General features: G+C 38.7%; 3 protein-coding genes across 7 annotated transcripts in view; 1 reads left to right on the top strand and 2 right to left on the bottom strand.

Annotated features, from left to right (window-relative positions):
- Positions 1–5,177: 5,177 nt before the first annotated feature.
- LOC133454833 (nodal homolog 2-A-like) lies at positions 5,178–7,292 on the top strand. Its single transcript, XM_061733559.1, has 3 exons — positions 5,178–5,568; positions 6,297–7,030; positions 7,140–7,292. The coding sequence occupies exons 1-3, from the start codon at positions 5,178–5,180 to the stop codon at positions 7,290–7,292; spliced, it is 1,278 nt and encodes a 425-aa protein (XP_061589543.1).
- Positions 7,293–9,855: 2,563 nt separating this feature from the next.
- On the bottom strand, positions 9,856–13,192 carry LOC133454715 (eukaryotic translation initiation factor 4E-binding protein 1-like). Its single transcript, XM_061733441.1, has 3 exons — positions 12,962–13,192; positions 10,417–10,611; positions 9,856–10,331 (listed from the first exon to the last, which is right to left on the bottom strand). The coding sequence occupies exons 1-3, from the start codon at positions 13,095–13,097 to the stop codon at positions 10,300–10,302; spliced, it is 363 nt and encodes a 120-aa protein (XP_061589425.1). The 5' UTR covers positions 13,098–13,192; the 3' UTR covers positions 9,856–10,299.
- Positions 13,193–18,367: 5,175 nt separating this feature from the next.
- Positions 18,368–27,565, bottom strand: part of LOC133455370 (ankyrin-1-like) — a 105,081-nt gene continuing 95,883 nt past the window's right edge. For 4 of the 5 annotated variants that reach the window (XM_061734361.1, XM_061734364.1, XM_061734365.1 and 1 more), the window contains 3 exons: positions 26,891–26,962; positions 26,389–26,483; positions 18,368–24,755 (listed from right to left, as the gene is read on the bottom strand). In XM_061734361.1, the coding sequence (XP_061590345.1) occupies positions 26,415–26,483; positions 26,891–26,962 (141 nt within the window). In that variant the 3' untranslated portion in view covers positions 18,368–24,755; positions 26,389–26,414. The remainder of the gene's footprint in view (positions 24,756–26,388; positions 26,484–26,890; positions 26,963–27,565) is intronic. The other variant, XM_061734362.1, reaches the window with a different exon arrangement.

Below are 27,565 nucleotides of genomic sequence, written 5' to 3'. Positions count from 1 at the left end.
AGGAACAACATTGTGAAAAGAAACATGTACTCTCAGGTAAATGGCTTACACTTATATAGCGCTTTCCAGCTGTACTCCTACAGCCCCAAAGTGCTTTACACTGTAGACATCACCCACACACAGCAAAGCAAAGCTGCCTGACAACCGGGAGCAACCAGGAGCCCAAGGATGGGCGAACGCTCTACCAACTGAGCCACCTTCCCCACACCTCAGGTGAACAGAAATTGTTACTTTTTAAAATTTGCTCAACCAACAAGGTGAGCAGATGTGTTAAATAATCTAATTAAAGATATTGCCCAAATCCCATTGAGATCATGAAGATGAGAAACATGATTATTAGTACAATGACTTCTCCAACCAAGTGTGAGTTTAAAAGAAGCATTAACACAAACCAGCACAATCCATCTCATCAGATCCATCCAGACAGTCTCCCTGTCCATCACATCTCCATGCATCAGTAATGCAGCTTCCATCATCACACTGCCACTGGCCTTTAGGGCACCCCAAGATTTGACCTATACATATGGGAAGCATGACGTAAAAGTTCAAACAAGAAGTATCATGCAGAATAACTTGACAATTAACGCTAAAAACACTTTTGATTAAATGGGACATGAGATAAAAATATAAACTAAAGACAATGTAATGAATAAGAGTTAAATTTAAAGTAAACTGTGATTCATGAGTTAAAAATGACAATCCCTACAGCAAACAGCTGTTGGCTTTGGAGCACTGTCTTCATAAAAACAAATTGAAGAAAATATGAAAAAAAAAAAAAAAAAACTTCAGACTGACCCAAAACTAAGGTGTTTTATACACAACAGTAAAACTTTCCAGAAGCATGTGTGTGTACTTTTCACATTGTCACTGAAGCCCAAATACTGCCTTGTAAATAAACTTCTGTATCCATTCCCTTTTAAAGAAACACTTCAAAGCAAAAGTGCCGCATAGGCTAAATTGAAGTGTTCGCACATTTTAGCATCAAACAGTTACGACGCCCGACCGAAAACTCGTGTCCGCGTCCAAAAACATTTTCTTATGTCATTTCAATGTTTGAGTAATGTTAAAACAACATAAAAAAAGAAAGCAATTACCTCGGTAAAGCCTTAGACCTGCCAGAAAAATCAACAAAATACGAAGGAGCAGGTCCATGTCCTGCCTGCGTGGATCTCCCAAACAAATTGTGTCAGGTGAGGACGCACTTAAATCAGCGTCTCCAGCTGCAGGTGAGTCGTCATAGGAAATCCCACCTACATCTGGAATTTTATTCCCCACCATATTTTATCTCGTTTTGGAGGCCTTCATTTCATACTGTCTTGTAATTATAATGTAGAAAAACTTCCAGTTAAGTTATCTGTATTTCATAAACAGGTCCTCCTTGCATGGACTCTTATCTATAAGCATAACTTTTCACCCCACCGTTATATTATCTGGAACAATAGAGATATCCTAGTTAGAAATAAATCCCTTTTTTTTAAACCTTTTTGAACCTGATTTTTTAAACCAGTTTTGCTGGCTTACAGAGACTTTTCATCACGACATAGTCTTCAAGTAACTCCTGAAGAATTTTCAGTTGTCGCTAATGCTATTCCATCAGGCACCTTGATGATTTTTAGTTGTACTTCCTCGTCTAGAAATGTGTCTGTCCCATTCTCAACTGACTCTCCAATAGGTAAAATATATTTTTTACTGACCCAAAAGAATAATAATAAAGGGTACGTGCCTTATTTCAAAAAATATTGTTGCTACCCCTAATATTACTGTTTATTGGAATCGTTTCACAGATCATATTGATTGGAAAAAAACTTGGATGCTTCCTAACAAGTTTTTAATCACAAATAAGGTTAAGGAGGTCTCTTACAAAAACATACATAAATATTATCTTGCTAGCCATTACATGAAAAAATTTAAAAAGGACATTAATACAAATAGTTCCTTCTGTAATTTTCATCCAGAAACAGTTGTTCATTTATTCTGGCTTTGCTCTCATTCGAAAAAACTATGGGCAGATTTTAGCAAATTTATTATTGACTCTTTTGCTATAGATTTTAATTTACATTAGGAAAATGTTGTTTTTGGTTTCCATTGTTTCCCTAAGAAAGAAGGAAAATTTTACTTTTTGATAAATCTGTTTCTATTTTTTCCAAATTTCATATTCATAAGAGTACATTTTTTGTTTTCCAGAAAGAAATTGAACTTTACTTAAAATGAATCACTAAATCAACAAATGAAAAGGCTATTAAAACTGTAGACTTGTGTTATATGTTCAATCTTCTTGAATAACAAACATCACCCCTGGCACATGTTCTGTATTTTATTTGTATACTGTTCCTGTATACTATTTTGTGATAATTCTTTTAAATAAAGTTTAAAAAAAAAAGTTGTCATACGAGATTTCCGGTTAAGGAAAACTCACAAAAGTAAACTTAAAAAAAAAAAAAACTGTTCTTCAAAAGTCTATGATGCAACAAATTATTTTTAAGAACTCTTGTGAACGTTTTTCCAATTTAACTGTTTTTTTAGGGTGTGATTAAAATAAAAAAACAAACTTTTTGTTATTTTTTTCCACACAATTTAATCAAAGTTACACGTTATAAATTTAAATCTGCAGAAAATACATTCCTGTGTCCAACAATGTATTTATTTCTTTAATTTAAAATAATTCATACTTTTCTGAAGAGCGCAGATATCTGACATTTCATTGGATAAACTGTCCGTAACGTTTTTTTTTTTTCCTCAATAGGGCTTGATCACCAATGGGCATTCTGGGACTTGGCAGCCGTGTTGGCAGCCTCGTGAGTGTAAACAAACAGCACTGTGGTAGCACCAAGTGAACAGACGGAACGCAAAAAAAAGATGTTTAAATGCCGGAAAGGAACTGGAATTTACCGGGATACCTCAAACAAGGAAGCCAGGGACCAGTATATGGAGAAAATAATTACTATTAAGGGTTTGGATCCATATGAAATCCCTACTAAAGAGTGGAGATCCTCATCGGAGCTCCACTCTTTAGTAAGGATTTACTGCCGCAGTTTTGCACAACCCACGTCTTAGGCTACCTTGTTTGCGGGTGTTTGGCAGCTGCTTTGGTAAATGTTTGACTCGCCATGTGTTTCAATAAATTAGTATAATAGTACAACATACAGTACATGTTTTGTATTACTCTTACTTTTTTCTTTTCTTTTTTTTGACCGTTGTATAAGAGGTTCCGAGGCATGAGCAATATTTTTGTTTTCCTCGTGGGATTATTTTTTTTCCTCTGCAGCTACAAATAGAGTTAATATTTTTTCCTCAACAAACTAGTTTTATCTGAAGATTGGGGTTAATCGCACCGCAGAGAGCTGGCCAGCAACTGCGTTTAGCTGGAGAAGTTGGAATAAAACCCGTGTGAATGATCCGACCCTGCGGTCTGTGTGAGTGTTTGTTTGTGGTTTACTGTGGAAGGTTATGTTTGGTCATCTTACAGCCGCGATCCAAGCGAGCCGACGACTCTTTTACTCTTTTACTCTGTTATCTCAGATACTTGGTCCGCCTCCGTGGTTCTGCCTCTGTGCAGGAAAGTGGTGAAAAGTTAAACCATTAGCGATCTTTTCCCCACGTCTGTTACAGTATGTGTGTGGCTGCTGCAACCCACAACACAGCAATGTTACCATGCTTTACAGAATAACGGAAAGTAACGATTACAAGTACCGGTAGGCTAAGACAAAACGAAGAGGGAGCACGTCTGTACACAGTGCGCAGTGGTCCGAAGAGTAGCTAATGTAGCATCCAACAGGGCGGCTCCGCCAAGTGATGACGTCCAGACGACCAAGCCCTATTTATCCCATACCGTATTCTCATGAAATAAATGTATTTTATGTAGCCTAGTAGGCCTACTGGTAATCGTATGGTTCTTTTTAGACGCAGAAAATGTTTGCACCATGTTCTATTTGACATAACGTGTTCACAAGTTTGAGAGAACATACAAGAGTTCAAGAGAACTTCTGTAATTTACAAGAAGTTTGTAAATGAGCAACACATTTATTTGTTACAATGTCAGGTTTTAGTAATGCAAGCAATTGAGTACATGCCGTGACACTATATTCTACAGTTTATTTTAGTCCAAGACAAAATGACTGAAGTCTTATCCTCAAAATGTATCCTTAGCTCATTTAAACTAAAATTAATTCGTTTTTTATTGGCTAAATGTATTTGTAGTCAAAGAACAAAAAAAATATCAAAGAACAAGGTTCATTTTAAAACAAACTACACTTATTTTCTTTTGTTCTCAAAAGAGAAGTTTTTAAATCAATTTCTTCTCTCCTTTAAAGTAAAATGTACAGTTTATCACATAAAAGGACAACTATTCACGCGCCTTTATATTGTCCTCTTTAAGCCTTTCATTTAATTGAGAGAAAGTATTTGTCATCTCTTTATTATATATATCTTTATTATATTTGTATGCGCATTTCTTTCTTCCATCACAGATCACGTGATTGTTCAACGGTAACTTATCCAATGATTACAGGCTCAAAATTGTCAAGAATTTTATTCTTCCCTAAATGCATTTGGGCTAAATGCTATAAGTAATTTAGGTACACAAGAGGTTGAAAAAAAAATCCAGTTCAATTGAACAAATAATGTGGGTTAGACCATTTGTAAATGTCGTGTTGGATAACCTATTTATTAAAAATGTTAATTGTCAGTGAGTAATTGTACATATGAGCATGCGCAAAATTGATATTTTTTCATCATTTTTTCTTTTAATATAATTGTCACTGTTAACTTTTAGTTAAGCCGGACAGTCAAATCTGATCAGACCTGTGTTTTTCTGAGGTATTAATGTCACTGTCATTTTTTTGTGTGTTTTTTTTTTTGTAACTCAGAAGAACAAGTAACGACATACACTCCTTCTAGAAAGTGGTTCTCTTTGTCTGATTAACTCTTATTTCTCCTCGCTGTGCAATTAATCACAGCGCCGATGTGCTGCTGTAATCTCCTTAACTAATATCATTGCCAGTGCTTCTTATCAAACGGATCTATAATATACAAAACAGCAGCAATCAGCGGCTCTAACAAGTTTTCACACCGCTGTCACTACAAAGGCCAAGTTGGTTTCGATAGTAACGACCCTGCAGAAGTGTTTGAGCGCCTCACGCGCGGAGCTCACACACTTTTATTCCCACGCGGCTTGACAGATGTCTTCAAAGGACATCAGTCAAACGGTGGGCGTTTATAAACCAAGGTCTCAGAATCTCATCGGCTGCATTCTGCATTCGTCTGTGGAAGCGACATCATCACACTTGGGAATTATGAAGCTTAGAGCAGTGGGATGCCTGTTTATTCTCCTGGTGGATTTGGGTCTGGGTCTGCGCACTCCGCGTCCTGGCGCGCTGCTCGGCGGCTCCAGGCGCACAGACAAGCGGCAGCAGCTGACCAGCAGGCTGCCTCTCTACATGATGCAGCTCTATCGGATCTTACTGACCGATGACCAGGCCACATCCCCAGCTGGAAGCGTTAATCAAGTCAGGAGCGAGGATAACCCCGGTCTTCATGACGCCGACTCCGTGGTCAGCCTTGTCGGTAAAAGTGAGTACTCAATGGAAGATCATTTATTTTAAAGTGGATAGGTTGAATTGAAAGTGCCTTTTTGTGCTCGCAAAAAACAAGCTAAAAATTTAACAAAAATGTGGTATTTTACTGTGTGGTGTTTAAATTATGCATGACATATGCACCATCTAGAAAGGATTTTCCCCACAAATGTATTTTGCAAAGTTGTGAGTTTATAAAGTCAGTGACTAATTTGTGAGTTCCTAAAGTCAGTATTGCTAAGTTTTATCTGTGCTTTTATGAGTTGATAGTCATTTTTAATGTAATTCTACCTACCTTTAATAAGTTATAATATTACATTTTTCCTCAAATAATCCGATATGCAATTGGGTTAATTTATCCTGCCTCAGCAATAATGTTTGGAAGTGAACCAAGTTTACTTTCCAAGCTTAACTTGAAATCGAACTTTAGATTCACAAGTTTAGCCTGTTTTCATCTTAGAGTGGCATACATTAATGCATCATTATATAACATCTTTAATGGTTTGAAATCCTGCATTTGTTAGTCTGTTGTTTCACAAAACAGCCCCCCCCAACAGAATCTTCAGAAAGCCCCTAAAAAGCCTAGTAAAGACTAATGACAAGAACCTTAAAAAATAAAATAAAAAAAAAGCTTTATTTTGACACATTTACAATGTCTGACACAACAACATTCATTAGCAAAAGTAATTTTCAAAACTGACATCATTTCTTCTTTATCTTTTTCAGGCTGTCAGCAGATCGGCAAGAGGTGGTCCATCACATTTGACCTGTCCTCCATGAGCAGAAGTGACAACATCCATCTGGTTGAACTTCGCATACGCCTGCCTGCCTTCGCCCAGTCTCGCAGTGCCTCGGTGGACATCTATCAATCCCACAGAAGCCAATGTTCGGGCATGCTTTGCTCGGAGAACAGGCAACTCCTGGGCCGCCTCAGAGCTCATCCCAGCTCGATGGTGTCGTCCTCCTCCTGGAAGGTGTTTAATGTGACAGAAATGCTCCATCACAGGCTGCAGGAGGATCTCTCCATGAAGATGATGAACCAGGATCAAGCTGACACGAAAGAGGAAGAGGGGACGATCCAGCACCTCACAGCTGACAGGGTCATGATGGTGGTCTTCTTAAAGCAGAACCTAAACAACCAACGGATGCCGTTGCTGATCCACACCGCAGAGCACTCCAAGTACGTCAGCCTGGACAAGGAGCGAGTGATGCCCACCTCCAGTATGAGGAGCCATAGAGAGAAGAGGCACCACAAGACCCAACACAGGGAGAGAGACGCTGCAGGAGAGCGGAAACAAGGTCCTCTCTGCAGGAAGGTGGATATGTGGGTGGACTTTGAGAAGCTCAACTGGAGCGAGTGGATTGTCCATCCCAAACGCTACAATGCCTATCGCTGTGAGGGAAGCTGTCCTACACCAGTAGATGAAAACTTCCACCCTACTAACCACGCATACATACAGGTACGTCCAAAAAGTAATTCACATAATTGTATCCTCATTGATAATCATCTAATAATCTATGAAATTACATTAATCTCAAATGAGTAATTGTCTTTTCTTCTTTTTCCAGAGTCTGTTGCAGCTTCACCATCCTGACAAGGTGGCATGTGTTTCCTGTGTTCCCACACGCCTGGCACCTCTTTCCATGCTGTACTATGAGAATGGGAAGATGGTGATGAGGCATCACGAGGACATGGTGGTGGAGGAGTGTGGATGCCACTGAAAAGAAAAAAAAATCTGAAAGCTTAAAGAAAATGCTGGAAATTAGTAAGACCTCTGTCATCAGACTGTACGTCCTGAGGACTAAAGGTGCAGACCTGAGCCACTCGGAGGCAACGATGAAAGTACACATGCACTTTCCAGAGCTGGACAGTCTGACAACGGGACCGAAGCTGCTGGTGTGATGAAAGATGCTGATTACTGTACCACGATCACCTTTCAGAGACTTGTTCCTTTGTATAGGGGGTTACATGGACCTAAGTTGTGTTTTTTAACAGTAAAGTCAACTGGAAAAGTACAATCAGTCACTGAGTAAAGCACTATAAAACATTGACATAAACAGACGGACATAGGAAAACCCTTATGTACAAACTTTATGGTTTAGGACACATTTTTGCCAAATGTCAGAATAATATGAGCGCTTTGAGATATTTGGGTAATACTGACCTACTTTTATGTTTACTCTGTACTATAAAACAATAAATTATTTCATATATTTTTATTTTTAAGTATTGTATAGTTTTATTAAATGTTTTTCATCAAGCTCTCTGCTCTGGCTTCTTTTTCCTAACCGTCAAACTTGGATGAAAGTTCAATTTTTTTCAAGAATAAAACCCAGCATGTTGGGAAAACACCACATACCTTTTAAAAGTAAGGAACACATTCTCCATAAGCTTGTGAAACAGAATCAAAAGTGATCTGGCTGTATGAAATCATATGGTAAAGTTGTATTGTGTTGTGTAAAAACAAACAGGTGTAATTATAAATGAATTATGAATAAACAGAATACTATGTACACGTGTAGGTTGGGGTTGTGCATGTTTCCTTAAGTCAATCAGAAATGTCTAAATGGGATAGAACCATTTAAATAAGTTTGTCTTTAATTAAACATGCTCATCAGTGATATATGAATAAAAAGACTTCAGCAGTAAAGACAAGTTATTTTATTTGGGCTAACAGCAGCGTAAACAGCAACTTAAACAATCTTTAACCATTGAAGCAAAACCTATTTAGAATCTTTGGGGTATAAAAGACAATTTTTTGTATGTATACTTTACTGAAGACATTATTTGATCCAAGTTTGAGTGGCCTGAGTATTGCGTTTTATACTCTAAAATGTTCTAAATGTCGTGGATTGGTCCTTAAGCCTTCTGCCAAGTTGGAAACTGTGAATCTTAAACTAACCTACACAGTTTAAGGGTGTTTAAGGTGTAAGTTTACATCACATTTTTTTCACTGTATTATTTAATTTACTTTTGATTTTCAAACATTCTCTCAACTGCTAACAAAGTTAACAAAACTAACAAAGTAACACTTTGTGGTGAACATGAGGGAGGATTTAACAGCAAATAGCCGATATATTTTTTCTCAAAAGTTGACTGGAGCCACAGTTCAAATAATCCATCCATCCATCCATCCATCCATCCATCCATCCATCCATCCATCCATCCATCCATTATCTATACCCGCTTTATCCTTTGCAGGGTCACAGGGGTCTGCTGGAGTCTATCCCAGCTCGTTACAGGCGAAAGGCAGGGGGTACAGCCTGGACAGATCACCAGTCCATCACAGAGCCACATATACAGACAACCATGCACTCACACCTACGGACAATTTAGAATAATCAATTAACCTACTATGCATGTTTTTGGACTGTGGGAGGAAGCCGGAGTACCGGGAGGGAACCCACGCAAGCACGGGGAGAACATGCAAACTCCACACAGAAAGACCCTGCCGGGCTGTGAGGCAACAGTGCTAACCACCAAGCTACCATGCGGCCCAGTTCAATTAATTGATGACGTTATTCTGCAGTCAGTGACTAGAAATGATCCATCTGTACTGCAACATTTAATATCTAACTGCAGTTTGCTGCCCCCATGTGACCAGAATCAGTTAAGTATTAAGACAATACTCAATTTGTCATTGGTACAAACCATGGATATATTATATAACTGGATACAGTGCCAAAAATGGCCGCCCATTCATTTCAATGCATTCTGCTCAGCCAGCGCATGTGCCGAAAAAATTTCTGACTTCCTGGTTTACTTCCTGGTACACGGGCCCATAGAGCATGCGCAGTTGAGTCACCTCCCATGATGCTCTGGGGCCTCCCATCATGCCCCGGGGCAACATCAATGGCACCAACACGGCCGTGACGTCACGCCCAGAAAGAGACTTTTCTTTGACTTTTCTGGCCGTCATAAAACATTTTTGACGGATATAAAGTCCATGACTTAAAAATATAGAATACAAAGATTAGTAATTGCCGGTGATTACAGCTGGAGGTGTCCTGTGAACAGTTTTAGAGGCTTCTCTTTTACTATTGCGGTCTATGGGAAAAAAGCTTTCTGGGCCCCATGGGATTTTTTGTTGCAGTACCGCGGCTGGACACTGGAAAAAATCGGCACACCTTCTGAGTGCGAGACTGGGGGGCTGGTACAAACCCATCCATCCATCCATCCATCCATCCATCCATCCATCCATCCATCCATCCATCCATCCATCCATCCATCCATCCATCCATCCATCCATCCATCCATCCATCCATCCATCCATCCATCCATCCATCCATCCATCCATCCATCCATTAAAGGTGTTCAGGGTCACAGGGGTGTGCCGAACACCCTGGACAGGTCGCCAGTCCATCACAGGGCTCGGTACAAATCTTTTTCTGAAATTTGTTTTGAAAAACAGTTCAATCATGCTTAAATAAATCAATCTCTATAAAATATTTTATCTGAACAAAGGTTAGAATTACTTATCATATGTCATTACGTCAAATATCATAGTAAGTCGAGTGACATCAAAGTGAGAAAAAGTTTTATGTATCAATTAATGCTGTTTTATACAAGTACAACATTATAATACTTAATAAGCATTACAAAAAAAATAAAGATTGTTTTCAGATCAAATCTGAAAGATTATAGAGTTGAGTGGGAGTATTCTCAGTTCAACTGATATACATTTTTATCACCCTGGTAAACAATTACTACTTTCATTCTTATAGCTCTTCAGATGTCCATTTCAAACTGGGATTCGTCTCCTATAAAAGAAAATCACATTGCGATTAATAAGCATGATAACTCCAAAACCACAACTGTTTGCAGCTTTCGCAATGTTGCATTCACCTGCGTTCTCCTCTGTTTGCACGTCGGACTCGTTGTTGTCGCTGGGTGTTTGTTCGGGCGGGTTTGTGTGGTTGGGAGAGTCGGAGCTGAGTGGCCTGGTGACTCCTGGAATATCAGGCAGTTTAGGAGGTGTGCAAGCCAGGGGAGATGTCCTACACTGCAGGAGGAACTTCCTGTCGTAGATGATTCTGGTACCTGCAGGTGGTTTCATCTTAAAATCATCTTAATATACTTCTTTCTCCACATCATACGGCAAAATAAGTGATCAATTATTTATTTACTTCAATTTCAGCTGTGTGTCATATTTGACAATTAACTTTATTGTAAAAGCTGTTACTTATATTTATACTTTTGTTTTATCTCTGCTATTGTAAATAAACTACATAAAAACTCGGATAATTTAAAATAAACCAATCTAATAACTTTACATGAAACATGTAACAAATCTAAAAAAAACACAGCAGAATACATGAAACAGGTCTACTAAAACTGAAATAAGTGACTATAAATGGACCGTATGACATCTGTGATTAAGTGATTTAAGAATAAAATAAAATTAAACCAACAAACAAGTCATATGAATGGACAGAAAGGTAAATAAAATGCATAAATAAATTAACAAACAGCGTGCCATTATCACCATTTATATAATCTCTACATAAAACATGTGAAACTAACAACGTTCGATAAGGTTAAATAGGTTATTTACAGGGCTGCACATAATTATTTTGGTCTGGTGCTCAGAGGAGCCCCTGGATATTTGACTTGGGCCTCCAAAAACGCGGTGACCCGTCTCGCCGGATCGATAAAAGAGGGATGCAGGAATAAGTTATAGGCAAAACGATATTTATTCACGTATGAAGATGAATTAACAAATTATGGTGCGTGTTAGTCTGTAGAGTCAGTATAAAAGTTACAGTTTTTATCGGCCAGATTGGGATGCTCACGGCATATTTTGCACATAGAAATAAAGGACTCCCCGATTTCAGCAGCGCAGGAGCCAAAAAAAAGCCCCAAAACTTCTAAACTGCATAAAAATGTGTTTATTTTATATGAAAAAACGTGTTCTTTAATAGCATTGAACTTGCATGACTGTACCTGACAGCCAACCATATAGCAGCTGAAATATCCTCCTATGCTCTGTATGTCCACATCAGCCAAGGTGTAGAATATTGCTTCAGATGAAGAATATGGTGTAAAAGTTAACTTATTTCAATAATTCTACTAGAATATGGTGTAAAAGTTAACTTATTTCAATAATTCAACTAGAATTTGGTGTAAAAGTTAACTTATTTCAATAGTCAACTAGAATATGGTGTAAAAGTTAATTTATTTCAATAATTCAACTAGAATATGGTGTAAAAGTTAACTTATTTCAATAATTCAACTAGAATATGGTGTAAAAGTTAATCTATTTCAATAATTCAACTTAAAAGGTGAAACTAATATATTACCTAGTCTTATTACATGCAAAGCAAGATATATTGAACCTTTATAGTGGGTTAAATATGTTACATATATATATGTTAAAGATGCCATACGGTCTATGTGTGACTCTTGGCCTTACTGCACATGTACACACACTCTGACCTGTAACCTATTTTTTTTTTTTTATCATCCTCACCTGTGACCTTGATGCACCATCAGTCCCCCACTTGAGATTTGTTGTTGCTGATTTGTTTCAACCATCCCACGAATGTTACAGAACACTTTATCAGTTCATAAACACATGCTTCTGCGTCAGGTTTCTCACAGCATTCCTCCCTTTTATCAACATCCTGGAAGTTTCCAAGGGCACCAGCTTTTTTTCCAGTGTTTTAGTTAAATGGTTCAGTTTGTTACAACTATAGTATCTCTGCCGTCCTGCCGTTAACTGAATAAAAGCATATTGCTTTTCGGCCGGCTGCAGTATTAAATATGTCATTGTGGTCTTCCCTTCTTGCTGGGGTTTCTTGTTGGATGTCCAGTCTTCATCTTTACTATAAATGTGTAACCACACAGAGCCGGCCTCCAGTAAACATGTTGCTGCTGCTCTACACCCACCAGCTGTAATAGCTGCACTATAAATAGGTCACGACTGAGCCTCTTCTATAGTTAATGTTACTGAATTTGCTGAACATAACAGGCTGATTACAAAACAGATTCTTGCTTAGAAAGTCAGAAGTCTGAGGAACTAAAGGAAAGACGTTCCATTATTGAACCTGCTTTCAAATTGTAACGGGAAGAACTAAGGATTTCCACTCAGGTCTGCATTAATCTCGGTGTAATATATTAAACAGATCAAAGTAGTCTGATACTCGGACAGCATGACAGGATTGTTTGATAAGAGTTTTTAGCTCCTGACATTTGTTTTAAAGCTTCTCCGTGCTGACAGACACATTTACCTTTATTTATTTATTTATCTATGTATTTATTTATTTATGTATTTACCTTTATTTATTTATTTATTTATTTATTTATTTATTTATTTATTTATTCTTTATTTAATTCATTGATAAAATAAAACCACAAACAATCCAATATAAATATACCAATATATATATACCTCCCGGTGTGATGCTGAACAGAGTCCCCCCCGGAGTCGTGGAGTATTCCTGGGGCAAATGGGCAGCATCGTGGATGGGGATCCGCCTGACAGGTGGGATCTCCCGGCTCCCGGTGGCCTGGTTTCCCTCTGCCATCCCTCACAGCACAGCGACGACTGCTCGATTACGGGGAGAGCTGCGTGGGACCTCGCCTCAGCAGACCTCAGGACACTGCACAAGCTGCAGCCGCACCATTGGGGCTGTCCTGCACCTCCACGTGGTAGAGGGAAACCCCATAACAGCCGGAGACCTGCCTACAAAACATCACGTGGTGTGGGGAGCTGTGATTGGCTGAAACCAGGGGGCGTCACAGACAGTGGAAGTTGTAGTTTTTCTCATCAGAATCAGAATCAGCTTTATTGGCCAAGTTTGAACATTGCCCGACAAGGAATTTGACTCCGGTTATTTCGCTCACTGTGCCCAGATTTAAAAATAGCAAACAGTAAATAAACAAATGTGGAACGTATTAACATATATAGGCTACAATTAAAACACTGAAAGGTGCAGTACGTGGTAGACATGGTAAGACAGCAAAATAAAATAACATATACAATTTTTTTTAAATGAAAGGTGCAGCAGAATGAGGCAGACATGATTATTGTTGGAAGGTGCATTGTTACAGCATGTGATAGTGTTATTAGATCCCGAGCACTTACAGTGCGAAGGCCCTATTGTATCTGTAGGATCTTTTTTTTCCTTTTCCTTTTCCTTGTGCTTTTTATTTTTCCGACGAAAGGAGGGCCTTTTTGCCTCCCTAAACGTGCCCCAAGAGTCACCAAATTTTGCATGCTAGCCAGGCCTGGCGAAAAATGTGATATTTAATGGTTTGCATTAATGGGCGTGGCAAAATGGCTCAACAGCGCCCCCTAGAAAACTTTGTGCCTCAAGCCCCACAATACAGTTTGACGTATGCACGTAAATCGGTTCACACCTGTATCATGTCGCAACTTAAAGAATAGTTTCTTGGTGCCAGAGCCGAAACCGAACAGGATTTTGAATGAATCGTGTCATTTTGGCGAAATCCTGGCGAAATCCTGTGAGGATGCGTATTACTTTTCTCAGTCAAAAGCGTTACCGTGGCGATGATAGACACCAAAAAGCGTGCCACCCCTTCATCTGGTTGGTCCATATTTGATAGTTCCTACTTTCTGCCATAACTTTTGAATGGTGTGATTTAAAGAGTCATGGGTGGTGTCATCGGACTCAGTATTGAGTACTTGACCTTCATTGGCCTTAATTAGCCCCGCCCCTTCTTCTGATTGGTGAATATTTGATAGTCCGTATTTTCTACTATAGCTTTTGAATGGTTTGACATAGAGAGTCGTGGGTGGTGTCATCGAACTCGGTTTTGACACCACCCACGGCCCCACAATACGGTTTGATGTACATGCACGAAAATCTCTCCACACCTGTATCATGTCGCAACTTAAAGAAAAGTCTCTTGGCGCCATGGCCGAAACCGAACAGTAAGTCGGCCATTTTGAACATTTTGAATTAATCGCGTAATTTTGGCGCAATTTATGCCATTCCTTCGGCAGTTAATACGGTCCGAACCGTAACGTGCACCCAGGTGTGTTATACATCAAAATATGCGTCTCCATCCTGCGATGACGCGCATTACTTTTCTCTTGCAAAAGCGTTACGGTGGCGACGCTAGACGCCAAAAAGCGCGCCCCCCCTTCATCTGATTGGTCCATATTTGATAGTTCCCCAAAAGTCACCAAATTTTACACGCAAGCCAGGCCTGGCGATAAATTTGATATTTCATGATTTGCATTAATGGGCGTGGCCTAATGGCTCAACAGCTCCCCCTAGAAAACTTTTCTCTGCCATAACTTTTGAACGGGTTGTGATAAAGACATGTGGGTGGTGTCATTGGACTCGGTATTGAGTACTTTTTGATTGATTTCGAGTTTTTTTACTTCGGTCCATTTGGATACAACATAATACAAAATAAAAAAAAGGTCCAATATATTAAATGGCACCGAAAAGGTATAGGCTGAAGCCAAGGCTTATTATGCCTACCCTTTTATGAACCTCAACTCAGGAGGTTTTATACAAAACAAAACTAATAATTTGGGTTCAAACATAGAAAAAGAATGGATATATTGGACAAGTAACAGAGGTATTTAGACAAGAAGCAAGGACAAAAAAAACAAAGATGAAAACAAAACAAAAAACATACTATAAATTGCAAGGAGTGATAAATTAAGTGGTTCTTGGCAAGAGACTGTACAGCGCGGAGAGCAGAGGTTAAGAGTAGGGTGTGTAAAAAAAAAAATGTTTTAACATACCAAGTGGCTTACAGGGCACCTGGTATGATGTGGTGTTGCTTCACCACACTCCTCGGCTAAAGGCCGCGGAGAGCGGTCATGCAAACACTTATTATAATATTTTCATATCAATGTTTTGTATTTATTTAATATTTTATTTTTGAACTTATTTTTGAATTTGGTTACAGTAGTGCATAGTTTTAGTACGTTTTCTAAATTATTCCATAGCTGGACCCCCTTTATTGATACACAGTTGCTCTTCATATTGGTCCGTACACCCATTTCCTTAAAAATACATGACCCCCTAAGTGGATATTTGGACTCCCTGCTTGACCTTCATTGGCATGAATTAGGCCTGCCCCTTCTTCTGATTGGTCAATATTTGATAGTCCCTATTTTCTGGCATAACTTTTGAATGGTTTGACATAAAGAGTCGTGGGTGGTGTCATCTGACTCGGTTTTGAGTACTTGACCTTCATTGGCATGAATTAGCCAAGCCCATTTTTCTGATTGGTCAATATTTGATAGTCCCTTTTTTCTGGCATAACGTTTGAATGGTTTGACATAGAGAGTCGTGGGTGGTGTCATCTGACTCGGTTTTGAGTACTTGACCTTCATTGGCATGAATTAGGCCCACCACTTCTTCTGATTGGTCAATATTTGATAGTCCCTATTTTCTGCCATAACTTTTGAATGGTTTGACATAGAGAGTCGTGGGTGGTGTCATCAGAGTCTGTATGGAGTCCTTGACCTTCATTGGCCTGAATTAGCCCCGCCCCTTCTTCTGATTGGTTGTCCCTTTTTTCTGCTATAACTTTTGAATGGTTTGACATAGGAAGTCGTGGGTGGTGTCATTTCTGATATGCTTATGGGGGGCGGTGGCCGTGAGTGCAAGGGCCCGTTCATCGCTGCTTGCAGCTTTAATTATAGCTTTTTCCTCTTTGATTGCCAGACGTCTCATCCTTCTTTCCTGGAAAGAAAAAGCTCCAGGGCTGGATTTAGCGAGGCCCACTAAGGTGGTCAGACTGAAATGTAGGGTGGGCAATGAAAAAAAAATTGGGGGGGTCAAACCCCCGAAATGCATAGAAATATAATCATATCAGTTCATCTATCTTCTCCACAGTATGCTAACCCAATTGCTCTTCCTGACACTACCCTCTGCATTTACCCGGGCTTGGGACCGGTGTTCTGCCAATCCTTGCTTCCTACCGAGAAATGCTACTTTGTGGTTCTGTGCATGTGCACAATCGATTTTCAAAGTTTGATTGCCATGCCAATCATTTCTTGCACGATGTAAAATGGATAATATGGGATGTTGAGTATTTGATCCATCAAAATACACTACCCATGACATGAATTGCATTAAACATTGTGAACATTATACGATAAAGAGAAAAAAAAAACAATTCTATCGCTTTATTTGATATTCATTCAGTCATTGGCCTTTATTTAACCAGGCAGTTCATTAAGAACACATTCTTATTTACAATAACGGCAAAAATTGTAGCTCTGCAAAGGTAGAAAATCATTAGGTAGCATTTTTGGCAAAGCAGCAAAAAATAGCAGAAAACCGGCCCAAATAGGACACTGGTTTGTGCCCTGTTGAGGCTGCATTTATTTTATGTTTTTTGCTTTTTTTTGTGCTTTTTTTTGTATCAATCAATCGTACCCTACGGCGTAGGCTGTGCGTTGATTTAAAAGGTCCTGCGGCAGGCTGGTGGCTCCAGAGCCTGCACGGCACCGCAGCACCGCCACCCGCACCGGCGCTCTCCGCCCTAGCCGGGATGGAGACTCTCTCTGCGTTGGTGTAACGCGGAACCATAAATCAGCCTTCAGTGTGTGCTGTTCTGAACACTTTTCTGTTGTGCTCATTTTGCTGGGACGTCGGGTCCCTCCGCCGAGACACAACTTTTGCGGTATGCGTTCATTGTTGTGTCTAAAAATGGTGCGCAGTGCCCACCCAATCAGAAACGGTACAGATATTCTGTGATATTTTTTTATATTTATAAAAAAATAAAATTATAAAAAAATAAAGGATCCCCATAACTTTGATTGGGTGTGTGACGACCCACCCTGTCTTAACAGGGTGTTCTGTTCATGTGCAGGAGGAGGGGACCAGCCTGCATGGGTGTGCCTAGAGGCACACCTGACTCCAATCAGGCCCAATATTTAAGCAGGCTGGTCAGGGCCATTTGGCCTCTCTCCCCTGCTCAGTAAGCATGGCTTTCTTTTGGTTGTTTTGAGTTTGTTTGTCTTTAGTTTTCTGCACTTGCACATACACTACACTTACACACATCCACACCTGCCATACACCACTGATCAAACTGATGACTCACACCTCACCTTACCCCTTACATATATTTTGATTTATTTAATTATAAATAAATACATTGTTTTTGAACATTTATCCCTGTGTGTCGTCTCCCATTTTTGTCATGATGAGGTCAGTTCATGACAAGATGGGGGCTCGTCACTTTAGTTAAGTTTATTGGTAGATTTGGTTGTTACTTGCTTGTTTTTCTATCAATTGTTTTGTAAACTTAAGCTTTGTTTGTGTTCTGTGGAACAAACTGGTTTGGGAGACACACATTTTTTTTGTCTTGTTTTTGAAGCTGGAGAAAATCAGATACACCCTTAAAGGCTCCTCACAAAACTTTAGAAAAATTTGGGCTCCCTTTTTGAAGTATTATGAGAATTTACAAACACCACTGAATGACAACTAGCATACTTTCTTAGAGTGAGGCGGCGGCTTTCCCTCATAATATCCCTCATTATTATTTTTGCAATTTAATAGTACCCCCCCCCCCCCCCCCTTTTTTCTCCCTCTTTCCTTTTTTTAATTTTATTTTTTACACTAGACAATCATTTTTATGTGCATCTAGTCTCAAAAGGACAATGGGGATTGTCGGGAGGGTTGGGGTGGGTAGTGGGTGCGGGAGGGATCTTGTATACTTGTATTTGAATGTTACAGCCACACTATGCTTGTATTCTTTATTCTCTATAACCTGTAACACTGTGAACATATGTATATTGCTTAATGTATAACCAATAAAAACTTCTAAAAGAAAAAGAAGACCACAAGACATATGTCACATTTTTGTTTATTAAGTCTTGTAAATGATTAGAGCTGGTGTACAGGGTATGATGGTCTATACATATCTTCATGTCAGAACAATTCTGATCAAAAGGCTTGTATACATATTCACGTTTGTTTATCCTCTCTCGGGCCAATACAAAAGAAAAGAAAACAAATGGTCATAGATACAAAGCCTCTACATTCCCCATGATGTGGGCGTTGGCCTAGTCTAGATAATCATTAAAGAACATCCATAACAATTCTATGAGGGTGCATAGCATTCTAATTAAATATATTTTGTAATATATTTATACATATATTTTCATAAAAACATATTTTTGTGCATGTGTGCAGTTGCATTCCTTAGGATAGAGTAATACAATATTGCGTTTACATTGTCATGTATCCATTCTAAAGGAGTATAGGTGAATTTTATTCTTTGCAACAGTTAAAATTGTACAACACTCGTTTTGAAATACATCATTGTAGGTTACATGTCCTCCTCCTCAGTCACATGCCTGTTAAAAAACATTCCTTTTCAATCGGATCCACAAGCCTTGAAGCATCATCATGCACACTCTTTCATACTGTTAACACAAAAATGGTTAAGGTGGATTTGTCAGATTGCACAAGATCCCGCGTACTAGTCAGAAATCAAAAGTATAATCCAGTTTTTTCTTAAACAAAACAAATGTCAAATAACATCTGAACTCTGAGATAACTGAGGAGAGAAGGATTAAAGGCCAAAGTTATAGTCCCTAAAGCCACCTTATGAAACAACGCCACATCTGATCACACGGGGGCAGCATACCACAGGAAAGTTGTGTAAGACGCAACAAAGTGCATCTCTAGTGGGAGAAAGCAGCATTACAAGATGTGCTGGCCCGTGTCTGATCAACACAGCATTGTCAGTGTATCTTTTGTCATCACTGCAGGGCTATGCCCCCATGTGGACAGACGTGGTACTGCTACACAGAGTACTGCTTTAAAATTATGTTTTTAGTTGGTTTGGCTACACTTGCAAGAACTGATGGAAAGGAAAAGTGATCAACCTATAATGTAAGCGGTAACCTTACATTATAGCCATGTTCAGACTGCCCAAACAAATTTATTTGGCATGTCCAGATTGCAAAGAAAAATTATAAAATAGCCACAAAAATGAGAATGGAAATATGATTCAGACCAAATTTCCACAGATGCACCTCAGTCCAGTTGCTTTGGCCCCTCAAATTTGATGTTTATATTTATTTTCAGCAACTCGAAGTGCAACTCACAATGATGACATCAAATCCAAAATCCTTATCAATGCTGCTTCTAGTAGAGCAATTTAGAAAGACTTGATAAGCTCTGCTACAGTATGTCTCCCTCTTTGTTTCTTTATCTGATACAGCCACCAACCCACCCAAGACGTGGGTCACAGAGGAAAATGGTCCATGGATCTTGATGCATACGTCATTACCACAACAACCACCTATCATATAGAGGCTGTCTGGACACAAATCCAATCTGAACACTTACAAATAACAAGAGTGGCCAGTCTGTCCTAAAACTATAACTTGAGGAACAAAACTGACTTGCTTACAGTCTCAACAAAACACTATTTCTCATGTTACATTGAAACAGTATTTGCCTGGTGGTTTACAGCTTTTGCTTAACACTTTAGTACAGAAACTATCCGTTCAAATTCCCCTCAAAAGTGAAACAAAACCCCTGTTTTATTCTTTGAAATGCATCCACCAGTTTAGATCTCCTGCATCATAAGCACGAGTTTCCTTTTCATGCTACATAACTAAAATCTCCACCAATGAAACTATTAAACAGAGAAATAGCCGCACAATGGACATCTGTGGGGTGGCTACAAAGGTTTAAAACTTTAATGTTGCATTTTGTGCTGCACAGTAACACCAACTCGAATCAAATAAGACTGAAAATGAAAATTATTTAAGTGTTATTATTATTATTACAAGACCCTCCCAAATGCAAAACCTGCAAGGGTTGTAAATTATAGAGGTTTAGTGAACATAGGATGGGCCAAATGCGCTGGCTTCACTGATGTTTAAACGAGCTGCAAAAAAGTCGCGTGACTTGAATGTTTTATTTTTGCCTGTGTTTTAACGTACAGCTAAAGGTAAGCGTCATCTTAATGGCTGTGTAGTCAGAAAATGTAACATCAACCACTAAACGTCTCCTTTCTTCTGTTTTGGCTTAAACCTGACACAGTGGTGGGATTTAGGTAACAGCCCAAGTCCTTTCTTTAACACAACATGCCAATTTTGTTTTAAAAATGTTAAAATAATTGCGCTTAAAAATAGTTCAGATGGATATATTAAAAGGCATTTAATTTAAGAAAACCAAAAGACTTACGTCCAATCTTTGTTCATTAAATCTTGTAAATGATTAGAGCTGGTCTACAGGGTATGATGGTCTATACATATCTTCATGTCAGAACAATTCTAATCAATCAATTCTGATTCTTTTGTATTTATTCAAATTTATTTCCATGGAGAATCCTATCTCTAAATGAAACACAGACAGAAAAATCCATATTCATAGTCTATTTTTCAGCAGGGTCATTACACTGCAAAAATATACATGCATGTACACATACACACTCATTATATGTGGTTTTTAAGTATTTGGTGCTGTTTATTTTGGCCCAATGATTATATTCATGTTGTTTCTGCTTATAAATCTATAACCATAGGATTTTAGTACCATTTAATGTCTTGTGAGACTTTAAACTGCCTCTTAAAGGGTTGATGCATGTTAATAACTATGCTTCAAGCACACTACTTTCTTAACACATGATCAGAGAGTTGAGCAGGAATAATTACGCCAACTCTTCATAACGATGATAGAATTCAACAGGTGTCCTTTTTTACTATAAATAAAAACAAGTTTTTGCTAAAAAGTATCAATTTTATGTGTAAAGCAACAGATTTCATTTAGGTTGTACTGAGAGCAGGGTTAAAGATGATGTTTTAATGTAATTTGGGGCAGTGCTTGGAACCTAGAATGGAGAAGTAAGGCACGTCCTCTCCTCCACTAGCCTGGATGCTCACCTTGGGCAAGTGACAGCACACCCTAGGCCTCCCTTACCCTGGGTTACAGAGGTGCCCATATAGGGTGGATGGTCACCCTGGGCTTTTAAGTTTATAGTCTATCAAAGGGCGTATGAACCTGACAGTCAAACATGGAGTTGAGGCCTCCTGTTTCCATAGGCATACGGATTTGGTATTCCAATTCTTACGGCAGCCCCTTCACCTACAGCCCATCTCAGACGTATTGGTCAATCCTATAGCCAAGAGAAGCCCATGATCACTTGTAGGACAACCCAAGTTGCTTCAACTGTCCTGGCTTGAAGTCTCAAAAATATTTTCATAGGCATAGTTGGTAACGAACTGACGCCGGCCTATACTATATACTTTAATGTAATTTGCAGCCAGTTTGAATTTACTTGCTGTGATAGCACAGCTGCAGATTCAACTCAAAACGTTGTGTTTTAGGTAAGACTGCGTTGGAGAGCTAAGTCATCTACATGCTTAGTTATCTACATGCTAAGTGATAGTGCAGTTGGCCCAGCACATGTCTCCTCTGGCTGTTGTTTCAAGGCCTTCAGTCAAAGCATGACTGAAATCTTTGAAATTCAGCTAATTCAGTGAGTTTGACTCAAAATGTCATGAAAGATAGATTGAACACAGACAAAAAAGGGAAAAAAAAGCCAGCATTGAAAGAATAAGTTGAAATATTTCACATTTTTGAAATGAAATCATCATGTCTTTGCTTCTTCACAAAGTCTGTTTGGTTCATTTTTCTTCTTCATTGGTACAGCTCAATAATCATAACCACAATCAACAGAGGCATCGATGCCACCACAGGAGCTTAGCACCAAAATAGGAGAAGGTTTCTGTCCTTTTTGGTCTTATCTGAATCAAGGACTAAGCCAAACAAATGCACATATTCTCACAATCACACCTGCACACAAACTATCCAGCTTCATACGCCCATCAAAACCCTCTACTCAACCGTTACCGCCCCTCACAGCCCCAAGCCAACAGCAAAGCCCACTTCTGAAGCATTGCCGTCTTATCCCTTCCAGAGGATAAGTCCAACCTTAAAAACGTTTTGTTTCTGACAGAGCAGAACTGAAAACCTGAGTGGAAAATGTGATATGTTTAAAAAACGTGTGCTATTATCTGATGAGGTTCACATGCATGAAAAAAAAAGTGCATATGTGTAATTCCTAATGTGTTCATTCATTCAGTGTCGCACTCATTCAGGCTACAATAGCATTTACAGTACTTGTGGGATAAATAGTGTGTTTGGATTTACGGGAAGTGTGTGCTACTATGATACAACCTCTACATAATGCTGCCGTCAGGTTTCTGCATAAGGTGTTCAGTGATGGATGACTTACAGTAATGCCAGTTTGTTTTCAGAAATGCTATCACCTTTAATATTTCAGAAAAAATAAAATTGACTTTTGGTGGATTTCACCTCATGGCAGCAATGAACGTCTCAACATATATTTTGTGTTTTAAATGAATGTATCCTGGTTTATATTTTGCTACGTTTAGTGCTAAAAACAAAACATAAAAAAAAACTAAGAAAAGTCTTTCAGGCCTCCACAGTCAACACTGCTACAGCTGAGTCATCTGATCTTGCATCAGCATCGCCTTCTGGACTTGTTGACTCCAAGGTTGATCGGACAACTGGGACACAGCATTTGCCTCCACCGAGGAGTTCAGTCCTGCACAACTTCCATCTTCAAACTCTTAAGATGATTAAAACCCCAGCTTCCGTTTTTTCTTCTTATTAGATATTATTGCTGCTGCAAAACTTTGACAATCCGATCAGGCTGTTATTATTCAACTACATCTTTATGTGTATGTGTGCTTTTTCTTGTTCTGTTTAAATGTTTGTCTTGACAGTTCACGAGTCTGGGGTCAGTGTTTATAAGACAATCACAGTGCTACCTGTTTGTATTCGCTGCACAGTTCCTCTCACAATCACATGCTGCTGCAGTGTCATGCTACTATACACTTGCCAGAGAGCCATCAAAAATCTTCAAGAATTCAAACTTTCATACTTCCTTCACTTCATTATTCATTAATATTTCTTTGTCGAAAAAAGACCCAAAAGCTGACAGTGAGGCGCTCCAGCTGATGCAAACAGACAAAAGTGGGAGCACAAAAGTTTCAAACTGATGGAAGAGGCCTGTGACATTACTGCATATAGACGAGGACCACTGATACGGAGAGTGGCTTCAGATAAAACATAAAACTGAGAAGGATGTAGAGACAACACAAGGGAGGAAAACATCAAGATTTGTGTTGTAGACCTGCTGTGAAACGCACACAAACAACCAACCCTTTTCCAAACACAACATTCCCATTATCTTGAAGACACAATTTTGGAGTTGATAGAGGATCAGTTCTCTCTAGAAGTCAGCCAATGTCGAGAATCAAAGTCGACAAGTCCCAAAGAAACACATAACAAGAAGCTACCTCATCCACAAGAAGAAAAAAAAGAAAAGAAAAAGAAAAGAACCCCCAAAAAACATACAACAACAAAAAACCACTCAGACAAGAACTCACAAGCGAGGGAAAGCAGCGGCTTTCTCATTCCAGCGCTGAGCACGCTATGACATCACATAGACAACAAGCCAATTATGGGGCAGGGCTCAGCGCCAAGCCAGAAGCAAGAAACACATGCGCTAGAGAAATTTACACGCACACATACACACAGCGACACATGTCCACATAGCGAAGAGTGCATATATCACACTGAGAATAATCATAGGGGGAAGGGTCCCGTGAAAGAAGCCTCAGTCCGCTCAGCAGAGGCCTTGCTTTGTAGGCCACCTTCCTTTGTGGGAATTTTTTGGGCTGTTGTGTTATTGGACTCAACTCGCTGACACAAACCACTCCAGTTGAGGGGGGAAGGTCCTTATAAAAGGCCTACGACCCATGCGTGGGCCAGCCCTCGTACCTTGTACCCCTTCAGTTTTCTAGATAATGACAGTTCAAAAAGTCAAAGGTCATGCACCAGCAGTCATCATGCGATTACAGTTCACAGGAAGCACTTTGTTGCTTTTTTGTTAGTTGTTTTACTCACATTTATGTTTTTTTGTTTTTGTCTTCTTTTTTTTTTTTTTTTTATAAAAAAGCGACTTATCATGCCTTAATTTACTTGATATTTTTCTTTACAAATATTATAAAACTACAAGTTGAGCTTTTTTTTTCTCCTCTTCTTTTGTTTTGACATGTCCCATGGTCACAGGCCGAGGATGATTCTCTTTGTCATTATTCTTCTTTGTCCTTGTTGTCCTTGCCCCACTGATCATTTTCCTCTTCGGTCTGGTCGTGTTTTTGTGGAGGATGGTTTGGCAGTGGCTTTCCTTTCCTAAAAAACAGCATTTACATGCAAAAATAGTCTCAATTACTTAGATTTTCTAAAAATGAATTGTCAAAGTGTACTCAGTTATTAAGCTTCACTTCCAGAAAAGAAATTAGGTGAAGCTGTGTAAAATGATCATACTGTACAAGCTAAACATGATGAAATAATATTCAGGCATGAAACATAATACAAAGGCAGTATACCAAAAAGATGATACTGAGAAATTTTATTAGAAGACATCCATCAGAAAATCTAAAATAAAATAAAATGTGGCCAGAGTAACCCAGCATCCCAGAAGGACTGAATCATTTAAAAGTGAATTCTGGGATAAGTTCACCATTTTGTGTTTATTAAAAACAGAATAGCAAGAGGTTTGGAAACTTATAGGATACATAATCTTGCGATCCTGAACAGAATAATAAAATTAAATAAAGCTGATATAGTTAATGACTGAGTGAGGGGGTATGTACTTCCACTACAAGAATCAAAAAATCTGAAGGAATCTCTGTATGCTTGGGGCAAGGTTAAGATTTAAAATGAAATAACAGAACTGCATTAAAAACAAAGTCCTGTAAAAGTTAATTAAATCAGAAACACCCAGGAACAATGGCTATGAACTGTCTCGATCAGTCTCCGGCTTGTTGAAAGTTTATATAACATCAGCAACTTGCAATGCATTGCTAGTTGTGTGATACTCCAGTGAAAGAATAACATTATTTTAGTACACCTGCTTTAAATGCACTCAATGAGAGAATCTGCTGCATTTCATTTTGGCTACTACCACTTTCTTGTTTCATATACAAGTGTGCCTCGCTTCTGATTTGCTCACTGTATGAGTCCACGCAACGCTGTGTCTGTTCTGTGTGAATCTAATCTGGGTGTTTTTTTTATTTCGCCTCTGGAATGCTGAATGGATTTGAGCAGACCAGAAACAGGTACAGCAGAGATACATCTGATGTCCGTGATATGCTTTAGCATGAAAACCACAGAGAAACAATAAAACAGTTCTCATTTTAGCATGTCTTTTCTGTTCACAGCAACATTTTAAAGGGGGTGGATTCACCCACTTGTCTTGACCCTGCTTTTCTTCTCAGCCATGTGTGCTGCTTTTGAAATAGGTATTACAGGTTTATACAACCCACCTCTGAGGAACAGCAAATGCTACAAAATATGAACTTCGGTGGAGAAAAAGATAAAGATTCTGGATAATACTTCTCTGATTTGGGTCAGAGTTTTTTTTAAAGTCGATTGAGCTCCTCTGGAGTAATTGATCTCCTCAAACAGTTTCCTAAAGGCAGTGATGTAACACGGCATTTTCAGAAACAGTTTTTGAGAAATATTACTGGGTTTGAATCTGCAATCAGAAATACTTGTATGATTTAGAAAACAATAAAATTTCTCAGTTTAGTATTTGATATCCTGTCTTTGTGCTATTAATAAACAATGAAAACCCTGATTAAATAACTGACATTTTACACGGCACCCAACCTTTTCATTTGTCAGTGTTCTTATATTTTTGAACGTTAGTGAAACAGAGCAACTTGTGAAAGAATATTATACTCTAAAAATGTCTTATCGGTCGCCACACAAGCATCTCTCCAAGCACTGGGATGCACAGTGCTTGTTGCGTGTCCCGTACCTGAAGGACTGGGTAGTATGTGTATTTCAGTGTCTAATTCTCCGCAGACTGGTGCGCTGCAATGACTGAGCACCCTGTCTCACATCCACCCTCACCTGGAGCAAGGAGGGCGGGAGGAGGGAAGGAAACAACACTTGGACCAGTTAAGTTCTGAAGCCTCAACAGAACTCGAGCAGGAAACTAACTATGGCTCACACATTATCCATCTTTCATTGATTATCATTTAGTAGTCAATCATTTAACCAAATTAGCAGCCAAAATCAGTGTGCCCACCATAATGAGGATTTTCTTTTTTTTTTTTTGTGAAACTTTTGATGATTTTGTATGACCAGGTGACAGCTTATTTCTGAGTCATAGTTGGTTTGTTATTATATTTGAATAGGGAAAAATAATTTGAAGCAACATTTTTGTGGTGGAACTATTGATTCACAGGAAGAAGCCATCTGCTTGGGTTAAAATTTTTGTTTGTGAATATAAGTTAACAAAAGCACATCTGACTTACCTTTCTAGAGATAGCTTTTCCCTGTTCATCAACAAACTGCACTTCAGCTGAGTACTCCTCCTTCGCCTCTCTCTGCAACAAAAGGTGATAAAATCAACTTCAAATCAGCTGCTCAAAATTCTTCTCGAGTTGTCTGCAATCTGAAAGTGTTGAATAATTTAGAAAAAATAAAATCTTTGGTCTGAGTTTGTGACTTGATCAAAATCACCAATCGTCAATTTTTATGATTATTAGATTGTTAAATGAGATTAAATTATTGTTGATGATTGCGATCAAAAAGATCAAATCGAATGATTGACTTCCAATTTGATCATTCAAAAAAGATAGGAAAACGAGATGGGCATAGATTAGGGCTGTTCGATTTTGCCCAAAAATAAAATTTTGATTTTTTTCTCTCAAAATCCGATTTTCGATTACGATTACGATTATTTTGTGAATTGACAAAAGGCAAAGAAATGATTTCAAATATGCTGTTTTTTTATTGAACATTTGCCCCATTGGGCTTTAAGTGCAAACTTTGCTCTTATTAAACCAAAAATGAATGAATAAAGTGCAAAACTCTGTAAAATAAGTTGAAAAAAAGTTTTAAAAAATATAATAAAATATAAAGTTTTATCTCTGAAAAAAAAATCAGCAAATCAGCACTTGCAAACATACAGTAAGTTATATTTCCAA

Source organism: Cololabis saira, chromosome 11 (genome assembly GCF_033807715.1).
Source record: "Cololabis saira isolate AMF1-May2022 chromosome 11, fColSai1.1, whole genome shotgun sequence".
NCBI classification, from domain to species: Eukaryota; Metazoa; Chordata; class Actinopteri; order Beloniformes; family Belonidae; genus Cololabis; species Cololabis saira.
Note: the sequence above shows the minus strand (reverse complement) of the source record. Positions and strands in the feature narration are given on the sequence as shown.

What these genes read in the sequence shown, in the direction of transcription:
- LOC133454833 (XM_061733559.1), top strand. Translation starts at nt 5,178, where the DNA reads ATGTCTTCAAAGGACATCAGTCAAACGGTGGGCGTTTATAAACCAAGG. An exon ending in GGTCAGCCTTGTCGGTAAAA is followed by an intron (nt 5,569 to 6,296) that starts GTGAGTACTCAA and finishes TATCTTTTTCAG; the next exon opens with GCTGTCAGCAGATCGGCAAG. An exon ending in CTAACCACGCATACATACAG is followed by an intron (nt 7,031 to 7,139) that starts GTACGTCCAAAA and finishes TTCTTTTTCCAG; the next exon opens with AGTCTGTTGCAGCTTCACCA.
- LOC133454715 (XM_061733441.1), bottom strand. Translation starts at nt 13,097, where the DNA reads ATGGCAGAGGGAAACCAGGCCACCGGGAGCCGGGAGATCCCACCTGTC. An exon ending in GTTCAGCATCACACCGGGAG is followed by an intron (nt 10,612 to 12,961) that starts GTATATATATAT and finishes AACCACCTGCAG; the next exon opens with GTACCAGAATCATCTACGAC. An exon ending in GCAAACAGAGGAGAACGCAG is followed by an intron (nt 10,332 to 10,416) that starts GTGAATGCAACA and finishes TTTCTTTTATAG; the next exon opens with GAGACGAATCCCAGTTTGAA.